At 36.6% G+C, this 22785-nt stretch overlaps 1 protein-coding gene across 1 annotated transcript in view; it reads right to left on the minus strand.

The window, feature by feature from the left end:
- Positions 1 to 22785, minus strand: part of tweek (transmembrane protein KIAA1109 homolog tweek) — a 1221702-nt gene that overhangs the window by 339166 nt on the left and 859751 nt on the right. The window contains 3 exon segments of the mRNA XM_090406645.1: positions 5166 to 5192; positions 7253 to 7260; positions 8207 to 8271. Coding sequence (XP_090262771.1) covers positions 5166 to 5192; positions 7253 to 7260; positions 8207 to 8271 — 100 coding nt within the window.

Consider the following 22785-nt stretch of genomic DNA (forward strand, 5'->3'; position numbering starts at 1 on the left):
GTATGGGATAGCCAATGTGCCTACTCGAAGACCACATAGAGTAGGTGAGAAATCAGCAATGTGATCAGCCAAGGACATGAAACATGTAGCCACCCTCAATATGAGATCACTATACTGACCTGGAAAATTGCAAATTAGTCTAGGAAAATTTAAAAAGGCTGAAATAAAGTATTTTAGGTTTATCGAGACACATTGGTGCGGAGATGGATTTACCAGAAGGAAGACTATACTTCTCAGAAAAGTCATACGCAGAGAAGTCACATTATTAATTGAAAAGAAACTTACACACTCAGTAATTGAAATAAAACCAGTGTCTCCTAGAATAATCGCAGCCAAACTTCAAGCAAAAGAAAAAGGTCAAACAATTAAAATAATCCAAATATATGCACCAGACAGTAACCATTCAGAGGAAGAAATAGAAAATTTCTATGAAGAACTACAACAGGAAATAGATAATCCCGAAAATAGAGAACTCATGATAGTGATGGGAGATTTTAATCCTAAAATAGGACAATTCACAGCAGACAAAAAAAAAAAAAGATGTGATGGGGAAATTTGGATATGGAGAGCTTAACGACAGAGGAGAACAATTACTCCTCTTCTGTAAAGCAAACGATCTAATGATTACATACCCATTGTTCTATCAATGCCCTAATAATAAATATACATGGACATCCCCAGATGGTAATATAAAGAACTGCATAGACTATATCATCATAAACAAACAATGGAAAAGATCAGTAAGTAAATATTAACTCCCAAAACGAAGATAAATTCAACAGGAAAAACAATATAAGAAAAGAAGAAAACATCAACCTATCAAAACTAAAAGATAACTCAAGTAGAAGTCGCTTTTTAGAACAGATGTGCTTGAAATTAAAACCCTCCATCTTCCAGAACAGCAGAAAATACTGGGAAGAAGGAAAAGAAACAGTGTTATCAATTGCAAAACACACTCTAGGTACCAAACCCAAAATAAACAAACAGTGGATAACCCAAGAAATCGTAGCTACAATAGAAGAGAAAAGAGAGGCCAAGAGACTTGTAAACCAACAAAACAATGAAGAGAATAGAGAAAAATACAGAGCACTAAAAAATAAAGTTGATAACCTATGCAAAAATAGCTAAGAAATGCGAAGAAGCATACCAACAAAACAACCTAAAAGTCTTCCATGATACTGTAAGAGAAATTACAAAGGAATTCTCAGCAAAAGCAGTAACAATGATAAACAAGATGACTGAAACCAGGAATATTGAAGATATAAGAAAAATCTGGTCAAACCATTTTAAGACTATCTTCCAAGGAAACAAAACTACAATGCCAACAATAGAAGAATATAATGAGCATCCAAAAATTTTACAAGAAGAAATCGGATATGCAATAAAACAGATGAAAAACAATAAAGCACCAGGCACTGATACTATCCCAACTGAATTGTGGTCATATGGAGGCAGCATATCAATAGAATATTTAACAACTCTATTCAATAAAATACTACAAACAGGAGAGATCACAAATGACTGGAAAGATCATCCCAATATACAAGAAAGGAGACAAAAGAGACTGCAGAATTTATAGACCAATCAATTTACTCTCCCACACCTATAAAATTTTCATAACAATTATATAAAATAGATTAAAAAACACCTATGAAGAAATGATAGGCATAGAACAAGCTGGATTCCGAGGAAACTATTCAACAATAGACCAAATTTTCACATTGCATCAACTAGCAGAGTTCAGCTGGGAAGACCATAAAGAACTATATTGTTATTTTGTGGACTTTAAACAAGCTTTTGATAGCATCAACAGAGAAATCCTTCTTAAAATTCTACTAGAAAAAGCAATAGACCAATATATAATACAGTTTCTGATAAAATATAACTCTAAGACAAATGCAATAATTAAAAAGGGCACACTCACAACAGAACCCATAGAGATCCAAAAAGGAGTAATGCAAGGATGCCCATTATCCCCATGCCTATTCAACATATATCTAGAAGAAGTTGCAAAGAAGACAATAGACAATGAGCCTGGAATCAATGTCAATGATTTAAACATAATATCAAATATGCAGATGATCTCGTCCTTATTGCAAGAACCCCAAATGAACTACAAAAATTGATAAACAAGCTAAACGAAACCTGTAAAACATATGACATGACAGTAAATATACAAAAGACAAAAGTGAGGAAAATAGGGAGGAACGGAACTACCATTTCAGCCACCCTAAATGGAGAACAAATAGAACAAGTAGACAACTTCATATACCTTGGATCAAAACTAATAGAAACAACAGATGAACTCAAAACAATCAAACACAGAATTGCCAAAGGATGGACCACCATGGGAAAATTACAGAAAATCTGGAAAACAAACAAGATATCTAAGCAAGCCAAAATCAAATTATATGAAGCAATAATTATACCAACAGTCATCTATGGAGCAGAAGCGTGGACAGTTAAGAAAAGAGAGGAGAAAAAACTGCTGGCATTTGAAATGAAATGCTTAAGAAAAATAAATAGAACAAGTTGGATAGAAAAGAAAACAAACATCACAGTCAGACAAGAATTATTGTATAAAAAGACAAAAATAGAAAAAATTAGAAAACAACAGCAACTGAGATGGTTTGGCCACATTGTATGCATGGGCGCAGACAGACTCTAATGTCTTAATCAATACTTTTCCAACTGAAAAAAGAAGACCCAGAAGACCAAGAATTACCTGGCTGAAATTAATAAAGAACATCTCGGAATGCAAAACATATAAGGAACTTTTTTGAACAGCAAGGAATAGAGAAGACTGGAAGATTCTGCTTAAGAGAAGACTCAACCCGTCTTAGACGGAAGAGAAGAAGAAATTCAGTATCTATTAAAAAAAATATTGAAGGAAAAACAAAAGGAAAACATGGATGTTTGTGATTGTCTGTGAAAATACTAGTGGTGGGTAGTAGATGGCATTGATCTAGATGATGTGGCTTGCTTTAGTTGGCAGATTGAGTGGTGGAGACAGAGAGATGTAGAGTAGGTGCCCTCACTCGATGAGTCTTCGGACTCCTTGGAGGTGTCATGTAATAATAATAATAACAATAATATCATTATTCACTATCATTACCTGCAAAGTGAAAGAATCCTGATTGGCCTACTCAACAAATTTCCTCTCATGGTCGAATGTTTCCTTCCTTTCCAAATTATTATTATATTTATTATTTTCTTGACCTCCATAGAGTAACAAAACTCACTGTGAGGAAGGTCAACACTAGTCAATACAAAGTTTATTTATACCACTTCTTAAACACATCCACCGTTTCTACTCATCGCCCTTTCAGGCAATGCATTCCATGCTCCTATCATACTCCATGCAAAAAACTTACTTCTTATCCTTTTACTCACTACTTCCTTTTGTAACTTGCAGGAACTTTGTCACTCTTCTGGACTGCACTGCACTGTTTGAGCATGCTTATTGTATTCCACCCATGTCCATTAGTGTTATTATTGTATGGGCACCTCCATAGAGTTCAAAGACTCATCACAGGAGACCCCAACTATCCACACAATCTATCAAACCTCTCCTTGAACCCATTAACAGACATAGCAGTAGCAACTGACTCTAGCATCCCATTCCATTCATTTTAAACTCTCCAAGCAAAAAATCTAGTCCTCACATCCCTACTAACCATACTTTTACTCAATTTCCAGGGATAACTTCTTGTTCTGCCCCCCCCCCCCCCATAGACAAGTGCTGAAACATTTCCCCTGCATCCATCCTATAAAATAATTTATGTAATTTAAATGTTTCTATCATATTCCCTCTTTATTGCTTATCAGCAAACTTCCCACACACACCTACAATCTATCCTCATAGAGAATGTTCCAAAGACCACTCACCATCTTGGTTGCTTGCCTCTGAATTCTCTTCATCACTTCCTCATCCACAAGAAACCCAGAAGACTAAATCTGTAAACAGTAATCCTGATGTGGACATATGAAGACCTTATAACAAAGAACAACTTGTTAGTGTGTCCTCCAAACTTCAACTCTCTGTCTACCCCCCCCCCCCCCCCCAACCTCTTACTTCATCTATATCCTGGAGTAAAGTTCCATCAATGTCATACACTATTTGTAATCTATTTATCCGAAAATGCATACCTTTACATTTCCTCACATTAAACTGATACCCATTATCTTTTGCCCATACTGACAGCTTATTTAAATCATCCTGCAAGCTCTCCCCAGTGCCTTGATTCAATATTGTTTGACCTAATTTTGCATCACGAGGAAACAACTGAATATTTCCTTTTAGGTTATTTCCTATATCATTTACGAGGTGGTATCAAAAAGTTTCGGAACTAGCTCTATTAAGAGAAATTACTTTATTTATCTACATTTACACACTATCACCTTAAAAATAGTCCCCTTGCATATCAATACAGCGCTCCCAGCGTTCTTGCCACTTCTGGAATGTGTCCTGGAAGTCTTCTTTTCGAAGCATTTCAAGCACCTTCTGCGATTCGCGCTGGATCTCCACAATGGTGTCAAAACGGTGACCTCTGGGCTGGATCTTTATCTTTGGGAAGAGGGCGAAGTCTGCAGGAGCCAAATCTGGCAAGTAGGGTGGGTGAGGAAGTGAAATCATGTTGTTTCTGGCAAGAAACTCACGTGTGAGGAGAGCTCGGTGACAGGGTGCATTATCGACATGGAGCATCCAGTTTTTTGCGCGCCACAGATCCGGTTGCTTTCGCTGAATGTCCTCTCTCAGACGCCTTAAAACCTGGCAGTAGAACTTGCTATTGACGGTCTGGCCCCCTGAGGATGAATTCTTGATGCACAATGCCACGAATGTCGAAAAAGACGATGAGCATGCTTGGTTGAGCTGCAGACCTGCCTCGCCTTTTTCGGTCATGGAGATGATGGGCTCTTTCACTGTGAAGACTGCTGCTTCATCTCAGGGTCGTACCCGTACACCCAAGTTTCGTCACCGGTAATGATCCTCGACATGAAGGATGGGTCATCCACAGCATGCTGATGGCGTTCTTGGCAGACTTCAACACACGGTATTCCTTCTGCTCCTGGATCAGCAGCCTGGGGAGGAACTTGGCAGCAACACGGCGCATGTTCTAATCATATATGAGGAATACTTGGACTGTTCCGTATGACACACCGACAATGTTGTGGAGTGCTCTCCAACGATCCTCACGCACAAGTTGCCGAATGGTTTCGACATTTTTGGGGGTTGAGCTCGTTAAAGGTCTTCCTGACTTCTCATCGTCTTCCAGTGATGTTCTTCCACTCTTGAAGCACGTGTGCCACTCAAAACACCTTGAACAACTCATTGCAGCATCGCCGTAAACTTGCCGAATCATGTCAAACATCTCTGTGGCAGATTTGCCCAATTTCATGCAGAATTTCACGTTTGCTCTTTGTTCTAACTTGCTGTCTATGATGAAATCGTAGATGTGGTAATGCAGGTGGTCAGAATAGCATCAGTTGCACCGCTCCCGATGTACACAGGACGATGTCTTTTGGTGCACTGACTTATGAAGGTAGGTGCTCCCTGTAACTGTGCATGTAGCCATGTGCTGCCATCTGTTGGCGTGTTACAAACCTAGTCTCGAAACTTTTTGATACCACCTCGTGTGTACAAATTAAACTAACAACTTTAGCGCTGAACCTTGAGGCACATGTAGTAGCCAGCTTTTGCCTGGATTCTGCTCCTCCGTATACCATTTTCTAATATCTGTCCAGCAGCCACCATCTTATCCAAATAACCAGTGTCATATTTATCCCAATTTGTTCTAATTTGCATAACCAAGTTCCATGTGGTATTTGATATCAAATGCCATTGTAAATCCAGCAAAATCACCATACAGCCATTTCCAACTCAGCTTTCACTCTATTATAAAAAGTTACTAAACTATTAATGCATGACTGCCCCTTTAAAAGGCCCTGTTGCCCTTCATACAATATAAATATTCTTATCCACTCATTCTTCAATTTTTTTTTGACCAATTTTTCCAGTTATTTTAGCACCATGCCTGAGATGTTGATTGGTCTATAATTTGCTACTGCAGTCTTAGAAGCTCCTTTATTCAAGGAAATTATTTTATCCTCTTTCCACTCCCTTGGAAACCATAGCTGAGACTTAAATTAAAGAGCCAGTTAGAGGTATTGCTATTCCCTTGCACATTCCTACAAAATGCAAGCTGATATCACATCTAATTCCACAGGTGTGTTTACAATGAGATTCTGCAATATCCTAAGAACCTCCATTCATTCACCTCTGTTCTGATATTAATCTTTGTCACATGTCAGAGCATTAACCTCACTTAGATAATATACCCTCACAAAGTGGTCATTCAGTAACTCTTCTATTTTATCTACTTCTGTCATCTCGTGACCATCAGTATTCATTAAGGTTATTATTTCATAGTCATTTTTCCTCTTGCCACATAGAGAAAGAAATCTTTGGGATTTCTTTTTTGTCTTGTAATCTGATTCTGCCTTCCTTACCATACAGGTCATCTTTCTTGCCTGAGCTTTGTACTGTTTATGAGTTTGCTGGTCACCTTTGTCCTTTTCCACAGCATTTTCTTTTTCTGAAGCTCATACTTAATGATATTACTCATACATCTAACTCCTACCTGATTTTACCTTCTTACCTTAGGTATACAATTTAATATAATCCTCTACATGCTGCTTAACTATCTCCCATGAACTACTAACATTATTCTTCCCTTATAGGGCTTTATGGCATGGCACAGCTTTGATTTTCCTACAAGCATGTCATAATCACCTACCTTGTAGTTACATATATATCCCTTCTTGACAGAATAATCCTCATGTTCTATAATCTCCCAAGTCAAGACAGCATAGTCCCCCCCCCTCCCCAATCAGAAGCAATGTGGCTGCCTTAGTTATCTATTTATTGTACAATGAAGCCTGTGGAAAATTCATGACTAAACAAACAAATGTAATAACCACAGTAAAGTTTTAATAAGTAAATATTTCATTCTAAGTATCTTAGGTCAGTACAGTTAATTCAAACAATACTAGGAATAACATACAGTTAGAGCGCATGGTTACAATGGAATCCCAATATGTGTGCAGTAGTGTGTTATAGAATTAAATTAAAATATATCTGGAGGATATATTTTAATTTAATATGTTTTATATTATATTATTATATTATACTAGGGGGGGGCTCCCCCTGACACCTATGCCCCCCCCCCCGCCGAGTTCCAGACTGGTACACCGGATCTCCTTGAATTTTGAAGACTCGAAAGAGGGGTTCTTCCCCCTCCCCCGAGTTCCGGACTATTAGGCCGGTTCTCCTTGAATTCTGATGATCCGAATTTTGAAAACTCGAAAGAGGAGTTCTGCCCTCTTTCGAGAATATTTTGGGAAAAGTTAGAGAAAAGAGCAAAGTTAATAATAATGGTAAGTAGCTGCTGGATTTCTGTTCATTGCTGTTCATTGAAGATAGAAACTCTAACTTACATGGAATTAAATTTAGAGATGCAAAATATTTTCCCAAGTATCAAAGGCTTCTTCAGTACATTAGCAGAACACAAAATAAAATGCAATAAAATAATTAATTTTGACAATAATATTTCCCATAAATGGGGTAACCAATAGCCACCAGATCTGTTTAAGTTCAGTTGGTGTAGAAAGGCTTCACAGCTCTCCTTGTATAACCACTCCATTTTACTTTTATGTAAGAATTTAGTTTTCTTCGGTGATGTACCTGGAAAGCTGAGTAGAGAAAGCTTCTCTGATACTGAAACAAAATATGCTAACAATGGCAAGAACATTTAATTGATATGAAAACAGATTCCCGATGATAAGTGGCTTTTCTATTAGAAGAATCAATAGCAAGAAATTTTTTTGTCTTTCTTTTTCCTATACTATTCAATGGTTTCACCAAGAGAGCCTCTGTATCTTATGATATTTACAACAATAAATAATATTTAGAATAATTCAAAGCATTTTGTTTAAACATTAGATTGGGAATTCAATAAAGGATTAAACTATGAATATTCTAATATGAAGATGTTCAATTCACCAAATATGAATGGATTTCGATATTTCTTTTAAAGCTCTCTCTGGTTAATTCCATCAACATAAAATGCTATCTATTACAGAAATAAATACTTACATTTAATAAAAACAAAAGCACAAACCTGATAATGTAGGGCCTTTAGTCAACTGAATAGGAATGGGTTCTAGGGCTTGTTCCAAGAAGTCCAAGATGTGTGGTGTGACCATTGCTTCCTAGATAACAAATACCATGATAAAGATTTTGAAATATGCTTACACATACTTTATATAATAATAACTTCTATTGGAAGTTTATTTTTCACTTGGTTAGAATATAATAAATTTAGTTTAATCCTTCATCCAAGTGTAAGCAAACAAAGCTTGCGCCTGAAGTATCTTCAGGACTGAGGCAACTCATGGTAAAGGCAGACCAAGCTCTCATCACTCCTTGTCTTAGTATCTCCCATAATGCAAAGCACATCTCCTTGCAGACATGTATAATGCTATGCATTAAGGGAAGGGCCACTACCCAGACCAGTTTCGACCTTTATTGAGGTCTCATCAGTGGGAGCCAGACCCAGAAGTGATGATACTAAGGCAGAAGCAATGGAGAGGTCATATTTACCTATACAAGTTGCCAAAAGGTGTACCACCTTATTATTAAATTACTCAGGATTTAGAGAAAGATGTTGGAAGTTTATTTTTCACTTGGTTAGAATATAAATTTTGTTATACATGTCTGCAAGGAGATGTGCTTTGCATTATGGGAGATACTAAGACAAGAAGTGATGAGAGCTTGGTCTGCCTTTACCACGAGCTGCCTCAGTCCTGAAGATACTTCAGGTGCAAACTTTGTTTGCTTACATTTGGATAAAGGATTAAACTAAATTTATTATATTCTAACCAAGTGAAAAATAAAAATAAACTTCCAACATCTTTCTCTAAATCCAGAGTAATTTAATCATAAGGTGGTACACCTTTTGGCAACTCGTATAGGTAAATATGACCTCTCCATTGCTTCTTCCATAGTATCACCACTTCTGGGTCTGGCTCCCACTGATGAGACCTCAATAAATGTCGAAACTGGTCTGGGTAGTGGTCCTTCCCTTAATGCATAGCATTATAAATGTCTGCAAGGAGATGTACTTTGCATTATGGGAGATACAAAGACAAGGAGTGATGAGAGCTTGGTCTGCCTTTACCACGAGTTGCCTCAGTCCTGAAGATACTTCAGTCGCAAACTTTGTTTGCTTATACTTGGATAAAGGATTAAACTAAATTTATAATAATAACTTCTAATAAAAAAAATAATGATAATTATTATTATTACTATTACATAACACCTCCAGAGAATATCCAAGGACTCATCAAAGGGAAGAAACTTTACTTAACTCCACTACTTAATTCTCCAACTACACAGAACACCATCAACAAGAATACTAATTTTATCTGCATATTGAGTATGTTCTGATGGCTGATTTGCTGTATGCAAAATGAGAAATCAAAGTTTCTGAAGGAAAAAACCCACCTTCAATTGAAAAAGGTTATAAAGATTCCTCTCATCAAGAAGAGTATTGAAGTCAGATCTTTTCCAATCAAAGGGTACAACACCCTGTTGTTCTTCCAATTGCACTACAGAGATGATGACAAAGCTTGAGACTAGAATGAATTTTTAAAATCAAATAGACAGTAATAATTAAATGCATGTGTGTGAGCAATATACTGCTGAACCTGTGGTAAAATTGTTATGAACCTGTCCATGTGTTTCATTGTAAAAATTCGATGTAGCTTAAAAAACTCCAAAGCACATTACATCGATTTTTTACGTAGGTCAAGTCCCATGAGAACTGTAAATAACCTTGTTTGTTTCTATGTATATTTTGCAATGCAAAATATTAATGTAGTTAACCCTGTGGGAAGTGAATGTATTTACTGTTTTAACGTCAAAAACAAAAGCAATGCTTTCCCAGGGGAATTTTGTATATGTATATAGTTATGTGTAAGAGCGCAGGAAAAGTTGTTTACTAGTTTTGTATATAAGAGTTGCTTACTGCGCTAACACCTTTAAAGATAGTATCAAAGAGGAATGCTAGTTTTATAGACAAGTTTCTGCACCTGGCAAAATATGATCAAAGAGTGGATTGCAAAGAACAAAGAGCGGGTCAAACTTAAAAGAAGATGAGAGAGTCATGCCGAATTCTTTGGGGTTTACTATCCTTAGTGCAAGGCACCTAGATCACAAAATAAAAAGGGATTGAGCCAAGCTTAAGGGGCTTCCCAGTTCCAGTTGTCGCCAGAAAGAGGAGATTCCAGGCCAGAGAGAGGGCTTCCAGATGTTGCCGAAGAAGGAAAGGCTTCCAGATGCCAAAGAGAGGGATCCCGGTTGAGAGTTGGCGGCAGTTTCAGTTTCTTGGAGGCAGCAGTTCGAGCTATTGGAGACGGCAGTCGTCCAGGCATTTTCAGCATGCCAAAGCAGAGGAGAAAAGGTGATGTAACTTACCCGAAGCAACTTCGCTCGGAAGATTTTCTTTTTCACCGTGGGAGAACAACCTTTTCCTGGTTGCAGTCCATAGCCCGCTATTTTCCCGATGAGTTATTACTGAAGCCAGACATTCCTGAGGAAGCTCAAGATCTGAGAAGAAAGAATTGCCTTCGAACCTTTTGTGAAAGAATTTTGACTGAATGCAATACAGAGCATTTGCAAGTTCCATACTTTTGTACAATTCCTCTTATAGTATGTTATAGAATGACTTTTAACAATTTGGTTAATAGCAGTAAGAAGTGTCATTAAGAGAATCGACTGGCATATTGGAATTTGATATAAAAATTGTAAAAAGAACTTAACAGAGAGTTAGCTAACCTCTTTGCAAGTAAACTAGAAGTTAAATAAGTTGAATTTGTAAATGGAGAGTAAATAAGATTGTAAGTTAAAGAAGTTAATTAGTGTTAAAGTAAAAGGTTCTAATTTATGCTAGAGATTTTATAAATGGATAGAGAAAGCAATCTCCCTATTGTTTAATTCATGTATAATTTGTAAATAAATGTGTTTTAATTATTTATTAAAAGAGTGCTGCCTGATCTTTTATTTTAGAACTGCACTGTTCTTAAATAAGTTGGATTTGTGAGCGGGAAATAATTTAAGGCAATAAAAACACAGTTCAGTTACGAACCAAAACTGTTAAAGTAAACATTGATAAAAGAAACTTTGCTCGTGAGAGAGAGGGAAATCTACTGTTAGTTTTATTTAGTCTTATGCCAATTAAATGATATATTGGTGGCACAGTCTGATAAATAAATTTCCAGTATTCATAGGCATTCGACTAGTAAATACAGAAGGTGGATAATCATAGTACGCAGTAGAGTAAATGAAAGAGGATAAGAGAGAAAAGGAGCATTAGAGTAAAGCTATAAAGAATTAGGAATAGAATAAAGATAGAAAAGTATAAAGATATATTACATATATAGGCAAAAAAATAATATACATTTACAATGAATCAGACAGCAGAAAGATAATATAGATATTACAAATGGTGCAGACAGGACTAGATAGTACATTATCTTGGTATTACATTTAGTATTTCATTCACTGCAGATTTTTAAATTATTGTCTAGGTGCTTTCAATTTCTTGATTTATATAATGTGCCTTAAGATATATCAAGAAATCAGTATGAGAGAAATATTTTATGAGCATTTGTTGCAGATAAATAGATTTTAATCAATTATAGAAATACATGTGATATAACTGCACAACATGACATACTTTTTGGACTACACAGAACAGTACAATTTGAAAGAAAGAAAAAAGAAAATGGCAGTATTCCAAACACAATTAATTAGTAAAATAATTAGATACACCCATCCCTTGATGTACAAAATTTTACTGATGCAGTTGCATTAATTAACAAGTGAAAATTCATAAACTGTATGATCAATCTACATAATAAGGATACTTTCTATTAGACTTAAGGCTCAGCCTACCAATGTATCAATTGTGGTAGTTCATACACCCCACATGGATAGGCCTGATGAAGAGAGTGAGGAATTCTATGAAAACTTAATGTTTTGGACTGCCTATCAAGGAGAGACATACTTTAAATCTTAGGGGACTTAAATGCAAAAGTAGGAAAGAGTATGAGAGTTAGGCCAGAGTGTGGCATGTTTGGTCTGGGTGAACATAACACATACATGGTGAAAGACTGTTGGAATTTTCCCATGCAACAGATTAGTTATTACACAATACCTGCTTCCAGAAACATCCACGATGGACCTATACTGGGATATCTAACATTGATAAGTCAAGGCACCAGACTACCTACCTACATCCTGGCGCTCCAGTGGTGGAAGACAAGCATCTCTGATATGCATACTTGTCCTGGAGCAGATTGTGGTACAGACCATCAGCTAGTAAAAGGCAAAGTAAGATTAAGACTCCAAAAACTTGTCAAGCCAGGCACATCCCACAAGACTGGATGTTACAGTAATTCCTAGTGGATTCACAGAAGAAACATCAACTCGGTTGGATGATTTTTTGGAGAGCAATGAGAACTCACCAGAAATGCTTTGGGAAGGAGTCAAGGATACAGTCAAGAAGTATCTCGGCCCAATAAGAAGACCAAGAGACCCATTGATATCAGATTCAACATGGGAACTAATCAAAAGCAGGTGGTTGGAAAAACAAAGAGACACTGGGACTGAAAAATATAAGAGATTACATAGATAAGCCAGCAAGCAGGACTAGGATAAGTTTTATATTAATAAATGTGAAGAGATAGAGTTCCAGATAAGGAGGCACAATTATCAAAGGATGTTTTATTTAGTTTGTGACCTAAAGCACAAGTTTAAGCCCAAATTTAATTCATCAAAGAAGACAGGAAATGGAGCATTACTAACAGAAGAATTGGAAAATCAAAAAAGATGGAAAGAATACTGTGAGGAACTGTACAATAAAATGAATAAAGAAAATTTGGAGGAGCCCTCTCACCAGGAAAATTCTGATTTGGAACCTCCTCCACTTAAGCATGAAATTGAAAGAGCAGTTAAGCAGCTTAACAGCAATAAGACCCCAGGTGCTGGTGGAATCCCAGCAGAGTTAATTAAGGCAACAGGGGATGAAGGGATAAGAGTGTTTCATTGATTGATTACAAGGATATGGGAGATAGGATCATGGCCTAGAGATTGGAAGAATCGGTTTTCATACCACTACATAAACAGAGAGAGATATGAAGGCTTGCAAGAACCATAGAACAATTAGTTTAATATCTCATGCAAGCAAAATTTTATTGAAGATTATGCTAAATAAGATTGAAGCCAAAGTTGAGGCAGAGATGCCGAGGAGCAAGCAGCTTTTAGGAAAGGTAAGATTAATGTTAAAGCACTGGAAGGCCACTAGAAATCAGATCCTTTGCCTTAGACAGATCATAGAAAAATATAAAAAATTTGGACGACTCCTGGTAATATGTTTCTTAGACTGACTTCAGCATGTGAATCTGTGGGAAGCAATGAAAAGAATGAGTTTTCCTCAACACACTATCAGGTTGATAGCCAACTCGTACAGGGATTAAGAAGCCATGGTAAAAACAGGTCTTGGATTCACTGATTGGCTTCAGGTTGGAAAAAAGAATTAGGCAAGGATGTTTACTTTCTCTTCATTTGTTTACAACATATGCTGAGGACATCGTGTGTGAAGCACTGGATGAGTTCAAGACAGAAATTAGGATAGGTGCTAGATAGATCAGTAATCTGAGGTATGCTGACGATACTGTACTCTTCTGTAATGACAAGGAAGAACTACGACAAATTCTTCAAAAAGTTAACAAGATCAGTAATAAAAGAGGACTTATCTTTTGATATCATATACTGAAAGGTATACAAATGAATGGGTGTTAGAAAAGAATAGTAGAACTTTAACACTCCTTAAGGATATTGATGGAAGAAAGTTTTGGAAAAACATTTTGGAAACACTGAAAGGATGGAAGGAGGACTTCTCAGAACAGTAATAGAAAGTAAAGTTCCTGGAAAAAGAGGATGGGGTAGACTGTCAGTGAGATGGATGGATGGTGCATGTGTGGAGTGACTGATCTTCAGAGAGTTGAAGTCTCCAGAAAAGCATACAACAGGACTACACTTTCTGCTCACACCCATTGTTGAACATTTACATCAGGCATGGGCACCCTTTCTTAGTTCGGGGGCCAAATCATTCAATCTCCGAGTCAAGGGCCGGACCAAATTATTAAATAAAATAAATTAACATTAAATGAATTAAAACAAGTTGCTACTTCATATTTCATTTATTTATAATATAATGCTTTGGTATAAAGCTACATAAATTTTATAATATAATGAACAACATAATTTAATGTGAAGATTGGCCTTGTACTTCAACTAAGAGACTATCAATATTGACGTTAATATTACTTAAGGATAATCACATAGAATTTTCGAGGTTTTCAGCTGTTATTCTTGTCCAAATTTTTGATTTATTGTATTTCATACTCAAAAAAAAAACTGTTCACACATATATGTGCTGCCGAAAAGACAAATGATTTTTCTTGAAAAGCTTCAAAAATTTGTATATTTTTTCTTCCACCAAATAAAATTTATAAAAATTCGTCAAAGCAATGCTGTTAAATTGTGATTTTAGCACTAAATCTGCCTGAAGCTCAATAAGTTCCATCTGTAAGTTTTCTGGCACATTATTTACATCAGCATCCATCGGACAAGCAAATATAGCAGATGTGGAGTCTTTGTTTTTGAAGTCGGCAAACCATGTATCAAATTGGTCTATTAGTGCCCAGTTCATCTCCATAACAATTATAAGGGATATTTTAATGAGTTGCTAGAGTAGGAAAATGATAACAATTTTTAGCTCTTATATGACTTTCCAACAATCTTAGTTTATTACAAAACGCTTTGACATGTCCATGCAATTCATGAACCAATTGTACTTGTTTTTGCAATTTAAGATTCAGTTCGTTTAGGTATCTGGTGACATCTACAAGGAATGCTAAATCACACATCCACTCATCATCTTTTACTTGGTTAATTGTGTTTCCTTTTATGTCCATAAAATCTGCAATGTCTTGTCTCAGATCATAAAATCGTTTTAACATTTTACCTTTACTCAACCACCTCACTTCACAATAATAAGACACATCTTCATAATCCGAAAATAGGTCTGCAAATACTCCTTAAATTGGCGGTGATTAAGTGCACGTGACTTAATAAAGTTAATACTGGCTACTACAACTTCCATAACATTTGTGAATTTAATCGATTTTGCACACAGATTTGGGCTTAAATGGAACTCCATTTAAGCCCAAATCTCTCGAAGATTGTGTTGACTGTTTCAAATATATCTTCACCAGTAGTTGTTCCTTTTAACGGCCGAAGCGCCAATAATTCTTCTGAGATGTTGAAATCCGCATCAACTCCTCGAATAAATATTGCTAGTTGTGCTGTATCAGAGGCATCAGTGCTGTCATCCAAAGCAATTGAAAATGCTTCCAATCTAGCAATCTTCTCTTTTAAACTTTTTTGATATCATCAGCCATAATTTCTATCCGTCGGACAACACTACGTCTCGACAAACGAATATTCTTGAAGTCTTTTTTCTTTTCAGGACATATTATACTTGCAACATCCAGCAGACATTCTTTGATAAATTCTCCTTCACCAAATGACTTAGAATGCTTAGCGATTTTTTCGCTTACCACACAAAGCTGGCTTTGACAATGCTGTGGTGCTGGGTTCTTTGCTTGTTGGACATTTGCTGCTGGGTATCCAAGTTCTTCTTCAACTTCTGTATTTCATCTTTTCATAGTTGTCCATCAATTTTTGGGTGATCCACATGTCTCAAAGTAAAGTGTCTCTTCAAGTTGTATTCTTTGTTAACGGATACAGATTCGTTGCACAGCAAACATACAGGCACACTTTTATTCAGAATAAAATAATAATCCTCAGGCCAGTTGTCTTGAAATTGACGATTCTCTGCATCTACTTTTCTTTTTTTTTGCAATAACCCCTGACATTGTCCCAAATTTATAAGCAATATTCAGAACTGTCAAACAAAACTGTCTTCTACACCACAGCCACTGAAAAGAACACAACATCAACGCAGGCACCAAACAACATAACATTAATGCAGGCACTGAACAAAGCACAACACCAACGCAAGTACTGAACTGACACGTTGTAACATGTTCACACACGCCACTAGTCAAAGTCAGAAAGAGACCTTGGTTGGAGAAAACACAGTGTATTTTGCACAAGTCATATGACGTCAGCTTAATGTGAGTTAGCAGAACACTCCATGTTTTCTCCCACCATGAATCAGACAAACTTCGCTGAAATAGATTAGGGCCGGATCCTGCCCGTGGGTTGCCCATATGTGATTTACATGAATGGAAATTATTTAAGGATGGATATGAGCAAGAAGTGAACAATTTCCATATGTCCACTTGTTCTGTTCTGGTCTGTTGTATCTATCTAAAAACCATAAAGTCAAGAGTTAACCATTTTTTCCCAGAATTTTACACAAGCAGCTGGTCAGTCTATTAGAATATTTTAAACAAAATTTAATAATAATAAATTGAAATTGAAAAATAATAATATATGTATGTGTGTGTGTGTGTATAGAATCCATTCTCACAGAAAATTCTGTTGATACAGTGTGCAGTTGATATGTAGCTGATGGTGACAGATATCTGACCATCTCATAATGGATATTAACAAGTCCAAATGCAGTTGGATAGCACCTAAACAAAGCAGCCTTCATTTCTTCTTTCATGAGTGGCCTGTTATTTTCCTCAGTACTTGTTCAAAGGAAACGGAATTTGGTGCTTTTCTGTAATTCTTTGAATTTTTGTGTAAGAAATTCAAGGAAGATAAAAATATGCTGCAGATGTTTTAGCAAAAACTGCCTCAAGCGTGTGTTAGTAACTGTGCATCCACTATGTTCAAGGAAAGAGATCTGGTGGGTGGTGTACATGCCTTTTATTTACTGGATTTTATTCCATACTTCATTGTTCTTGGTTGATCTTGTTATAAGAGATGTATGTTGGATCCAAGAATGCTTCTGGATCTGATGATTGGGTTTGAGCACATTTGAAAGCAATGAGGTTTGTTGTTGTGGATATCTCTGAAAGATATTCCATGTGAATGATAGCTATGTTCTCTTCAGAGCTTTCGTGGCTGTTGTGGAATCATCATTTCACCATGGTTAAGAAAATGTGGAAAAAACTAGATGTTTTAGGAAATGAAGTTATGGCAGTTTGTATAATCCACTCTGTCACAGAATTCACTACATCACAAGATTGAATTCTGCTAAGGAAGAGAAGGTGAGCCTACCAGCTTGCTTGATTTTTCATTGTGATATCTGTGATATAATACATAGTTACCCATGTAAAGTGGTTGATATCATGGGAAAATAAGTCATATTCAGTTTACCACTTAAAAGAGTGGAAAGAAGGAAGGTAGGCAGACAGGTAAGTCAATGGTGGTGATTGTTCAGACAGGTATTTAGAAGATGTTGCTTTTGGTATTTAGGAGGGAGAGAATGTTGGTGAGGCCAGACACTCTCTCACAGAGTATTGTGTCTGTTTAAATTCTCCAGTAAAAGTAAGATGGGTGGTAACTGCAATATGAGATGATCAAGGTCATCCTGAGAGATATCTGTTGAAGGAAGAAGGTAGATGCAGCTTACTGTTATAAGAGTTCCAACTGAGAGTCAGATGGTGACAGCATCTACATTGATATTAAGTGGGACTTGCTGGAAGGGGTGTGGTTGCCTATAGGATGGCAACTCCTCTATGGGCAGGCCATCCACTGTCCTGTCATTATGAATGATAGCTATGTTTCATAATGCTGGATTATAACAGGGCTTCAGGTATGTTCCTTGCAGGCTGAAGTATATTGGTTTTTACTTCTGCATGAGAGCCTTGATATGAATATTTTGTCAGAATCCACAATTCCACTGCTCTCTCTGTCTATAATGCAGCCTTCAACAGTTGTAAAAGAATCATCACCAAGTCCAAGTCAGATTCTGAAAGGACCAAATGCTGGAAACTCGACTTCTGCCCAAATGGTAGTCGCTCCTTATGGTCCTTAGCTATGGCCACTGGGCACAACTTCTGCCCACCAAGGTTTCCACCACTCTCACATCCAGATGGTACTGCAGTCACCTCACCCAAAAGACAAGGCCAACTTACTTGCATCACTCTTCTCTTCCAATTTCTGCACTGATGATCTGAGCATCAATGCAGGAATTGTTTCCTCCACTCCACAAAGAACGGCTTCCTTCATGTCCCCCATAGTCTTCCGGCAAAAAGAAATCTGAAGAACCCCTTCACAACCTGAACACAAACAAGGCATCTGGTCCTGATGGCATCCCACCTATTCTGTTAAAAAATTGTGCCCCAGAACTAACACCTATCCTGTTTTGCCTCTTCAGTCTATCCTATTCAACTGGCATCTACTTGACAACATGGAAATAAGTCCACATCCAGCCCAGCCCAAAGATAGGTGATAAAAGTTAACCAACTATCATCCAATTGCTCTCACTTCTGTTCTCTCAAAAATTATGGAGAAGGCCAACTCTTGAACCATCTAGAGACATATCAACTAATCAGTGACCAGCAGTATGGATTCCAACACTCATGATCTACAGCTGATCTTCTTGCTTTACCTACCTATGGACTCAAGCCATGGAGAAATTTGGAGAAACTTACGTGGTTGCCCTTGACATTTCAAAGGCATTTGATCAGGTTTGGCACAGGGGCCTACTCACCAAACTATCATCCTATGGCCTGCCTTCCACACTCTGCAACGGGATTGCCAACTTTCTCACTGGTCACTCACTAGGTGTCACGGTGACAGCTTACTCTCCTCAGATTTCCCCCAACAATGCAGAAGTATCCAATGGTTCTGTGCTTTCATCCATTCTCTTCCTCTTGTATATAAACAACCTGCTCTCACAGACTTCCGATCTTATTCATAGCTTTGCTGACAACAGTACACTCCATTCCTGCTTTTCATTCAACAAACCTGTTAGTGCTGAAGTATTAGAATCCTCAAGATCTACCATGACCAGAGACCTGAACTCAGATCTATATTCTATAGCTAAATCCCAGTGGGGCAAGGACAACCTTGTAAACTTCAATGCCACCAAAACTCAGTTCTGCATCTCTCGCAAGTAAGAGCTAACATCCTTTCCCATTACCTTCAGTAATATTTAGATATCCAAACACAATCAGATGCCTCTTCTTGAACCTCTGATCTTTCCTGGCACAACCATATTTCAACTATAGCTTCTGCAGCTGCCAAAAAACTTGGTGTATACTTTTTTGCACAAGATGGTATGTACTTCACACCTTTGCAGATGCTAACTTTATACAAAACCCAAATCCTCTCTAAGATTGACTGATTCTATCCAGAAGAGGGCAATTCTGTAATTAATGATTCCTCTCTTACAAATCCACTTCAATCCCTCTCTCACAGATGTTCAGTTTTGGTCTTGTGCTTTTCTACAGATACTTTCATGGACAGTGCTCTGCTGAATTCGACACTATTATCACTCTACTCTTCTCCAAAATCATTTAAATAGGAGCCACTGCTAATCAACATCTTTTTACAGTCCATCTTAAAACTCACCGAACCAACTTCACTGCCTCCTCTTTTGTTTCATCTACTTCTGTCCTTTGGAACAGTTTCCCCCACTCTGCCTTCCTTAAAGATTACCCCCTCAGCTGTTCAAGCAAAATGTGAACAGACTACCCCCTTTCTTCTATTCCTCTTGTCCACAATGAGGTTTGTGGGCAAGAGGAATAGAACTCACACCATTAAACTTACAGCACTAGTGTGCTATAAGTTTTGTGGCCTTTCATGTGTGGATCAGATATATATTTAAATAAAAAGTAGTAAACAGGTAGGATTGACATACATGTTAACATCTCTACTAACATTTTCTTCACAATTGCTTTCTCCTTGTAGAGGTTCACGAGATGTTGTTGCTGCTTTTGTGGTATACTGCCTCTTCGCCTCCTGACAAGTGATGCACTGCTGAGTTTTTATTTTTGGATCTCCTTTTAATCCTTGCAACTTTAGCTTGCTCACAAGTATGCTAGGTGGCCTCCCTCATAGTTAGAGAATTTTTATTTATTTTATTTTTGCTCTTACAGTCTTTACTCATGATCATTTACTCGTGTTCTTTGGTGCTGCATCAGGCTCAGATGGCAAGGCCATGACAGGCAATTTGAGAATTTGAGTTGCTTTTGATATTTCCTTAACTTCCACTTTCTCAGTATAAAATAATTTCAGCATATAGCTATCGGAGTGACTATCATTCTCTCTGAATCATGAACTGAGACATTTTGTTGAGGTTTTATCTATTGTAGATGGTTTCCATCACAACTGACCTTGAGGTTTCTTTGCAGAGGAAGATTTATTATCTCTTTGCTATCACACTGCATACAAGTGATAGAGCCACAATAGGCATTTTGGACATACCCATGTTTCTGCATTTAAAGCATTTTAGTGGATTGGGATTGCAGAGCTTAAAAGGACAGTTGGGATGTCCTGCTTTTACAAATTTTGGAGGGTTGGGTGTATCAATAAGTAAAGATGATAATGATACTGCTGATCAGAACCAACTGACCAACTCTGGAGGCACTTCAGATCTGTGACTTATATCAAAATCTACCTCAGCTCTGTGATTAATTTTAGGTTTGTTTGTTTGTTTGTTTTGGGTTTAATGGCACAATGACAAAAATGGTCATAATGCACCAAAACACGTGTAATAAATGAGGTGCTTATATAGGTCTAGAAACTATATATAAAAGTCAAAATAATAACAAAAATCAATGAAAAAATGAAGAATTTCTTTGAAGTATAATATTTAAATCAGTAAGATAACATAAAATCAGTGCAGAAAAAAACAAATATAAAAGACACATATAAAACAGACATAAAAAGTATAAGAAACATTAAATTCATAAAACATGCATCAATCTGAGGTTTTAAAAAACATATTTACAATAACTTAAACTAAAAAGTATACATCCTCTCCTTCATAGTTACATGGTGATCAGCATTGATTATTAAAAAAATAAGGAAACAACTATGATGCAGAACTTAAGTTTAATATAAACCAAAATAATCACTTGATATTTTGACTTTCATATCAAGATCATCATCTGGAGTATACAAAGAAACAAGCTATATTACAATCTAGATGGTATACTAAAATCACAGTAATCTGGTCAACAATTAAAACTACTGGCCTGACCTCTGGTGAAAAAAAATCCTTACTACATCAATTATTATAATAATTATAACTGGAATTATGATTATACTGAAATCCACATCAGCTTCACAACACATCAATACTTGCCATCTCCATGATGTCCTTTTACTGCACTCCTGTCTAATATACACAGTGTGCACATTAAGATATGAGATTGATTTTTTAGAGGACAGCTATCTGAATAAAAGTAACAGACATGTTTATAGTTTTGACCACTAGAATGTGTTGTAATCATAGGTGCAATTTTCAAGTCAGGGTGACACAGCAGTTTTCATGTGGCAACCACTGAAGTAAGAGTATGAGTGGAGCATATAAGAAGTTGTATCATGGAGCAAAGAGCTGAGATAAAATTTTATTGTAAATTAAGAACAACTGTTACAAAAGTGCACCAAGACCTAAAAAAATGTTTACGGTGGTGACTGCCTGAGCCATGCACAGGTGTTCTACTGGTTTTCAACATTTAAAGAGGGGAAGAAGGCCTAGAGGATGAACCACACTGTGATGGCCAGTTTCTGCATGGACAAATGAAAATGTGGTAAAAGCTAGAAAAATTCCATGGTCAGTATTGTTAAGGAGTAAAGTAACATCTGTATATCTGCATGTGGTGTGTCAGGAAAGAACTGTTCCACAATAATTGGTTTCAATTGTTGTGGAACAGTGGTGTTGTGGAACCTCCTTCAGTGACCCAGACACTGAAGGAGGTTCTCTTTCAGGACTTCTACTGTGCCTTCGAACACCTGTAGGACAGATGTAAACATTGTGTGGAACTGGAGGAAGATTATTTTGAATATGTGTATTTGACAATTCCAAATATGGTTCTTGGTTTTGATATAATAATTATCGTCTTATTACTTAACAGGCACACTGCGTACTTAAATCAATGAGTACAATAAGTCTCTTAGTATAATGATAATTTTACAGTGTAGTGAACTTTCTATGTGAATGTCATTTTAGCACTTTCCATTATCCAATTATTCAGGAATGCTAGAAAACATTCCTTTACCACATTCTTATCACACACACTTCAATCACTACATGTACAATATAAGCTTATCTGTATAATACTCCCTTTCATATTTATGAATTTAGGGACACAAAACACACGTGCTGAAATGATTATTTTACTAATTATTAATAAAATAACACATGACGTTTCAACCTCTGTATTGAGGTCATCATCAGAAGGATACATGTGTAGGGAACCAAGCTACATGCTCTTGCACTCTATACTGGTAAATTAAATCTACACTGTTAATTAATCTTTTTCTTAACCTGACCTCTAGCAATAATTAAATAAAATAAATTAAAAAAAAATTAAATAAATAAATAATAAATAAATAAAATAACTTTTTTTAATAATTAATAAATAAAATAAATAAAAAACTACAATAAACAATGCTAAAGTCCTCATGTACTAGGATTCTTCTGGATTTGTACAGTTCAGATTGTT

Source organism: Typopeltis vanoorti, chromosome 16 (assembly GCF_054136105.1).
Source record: "Typopeltis vanoorti isolate ZY-2024b chromosome 16, IOZ_Tvanoo_1.0, whole genome shotgun sequence".
In the NCBI taxonomy this organism is placed as follows: Eukaryota; Metazoa; Arthropoda; class Arachnida; order Uropygi; family Thelyphonidae; genus Typopeltis; species Typopeltis vanoorti.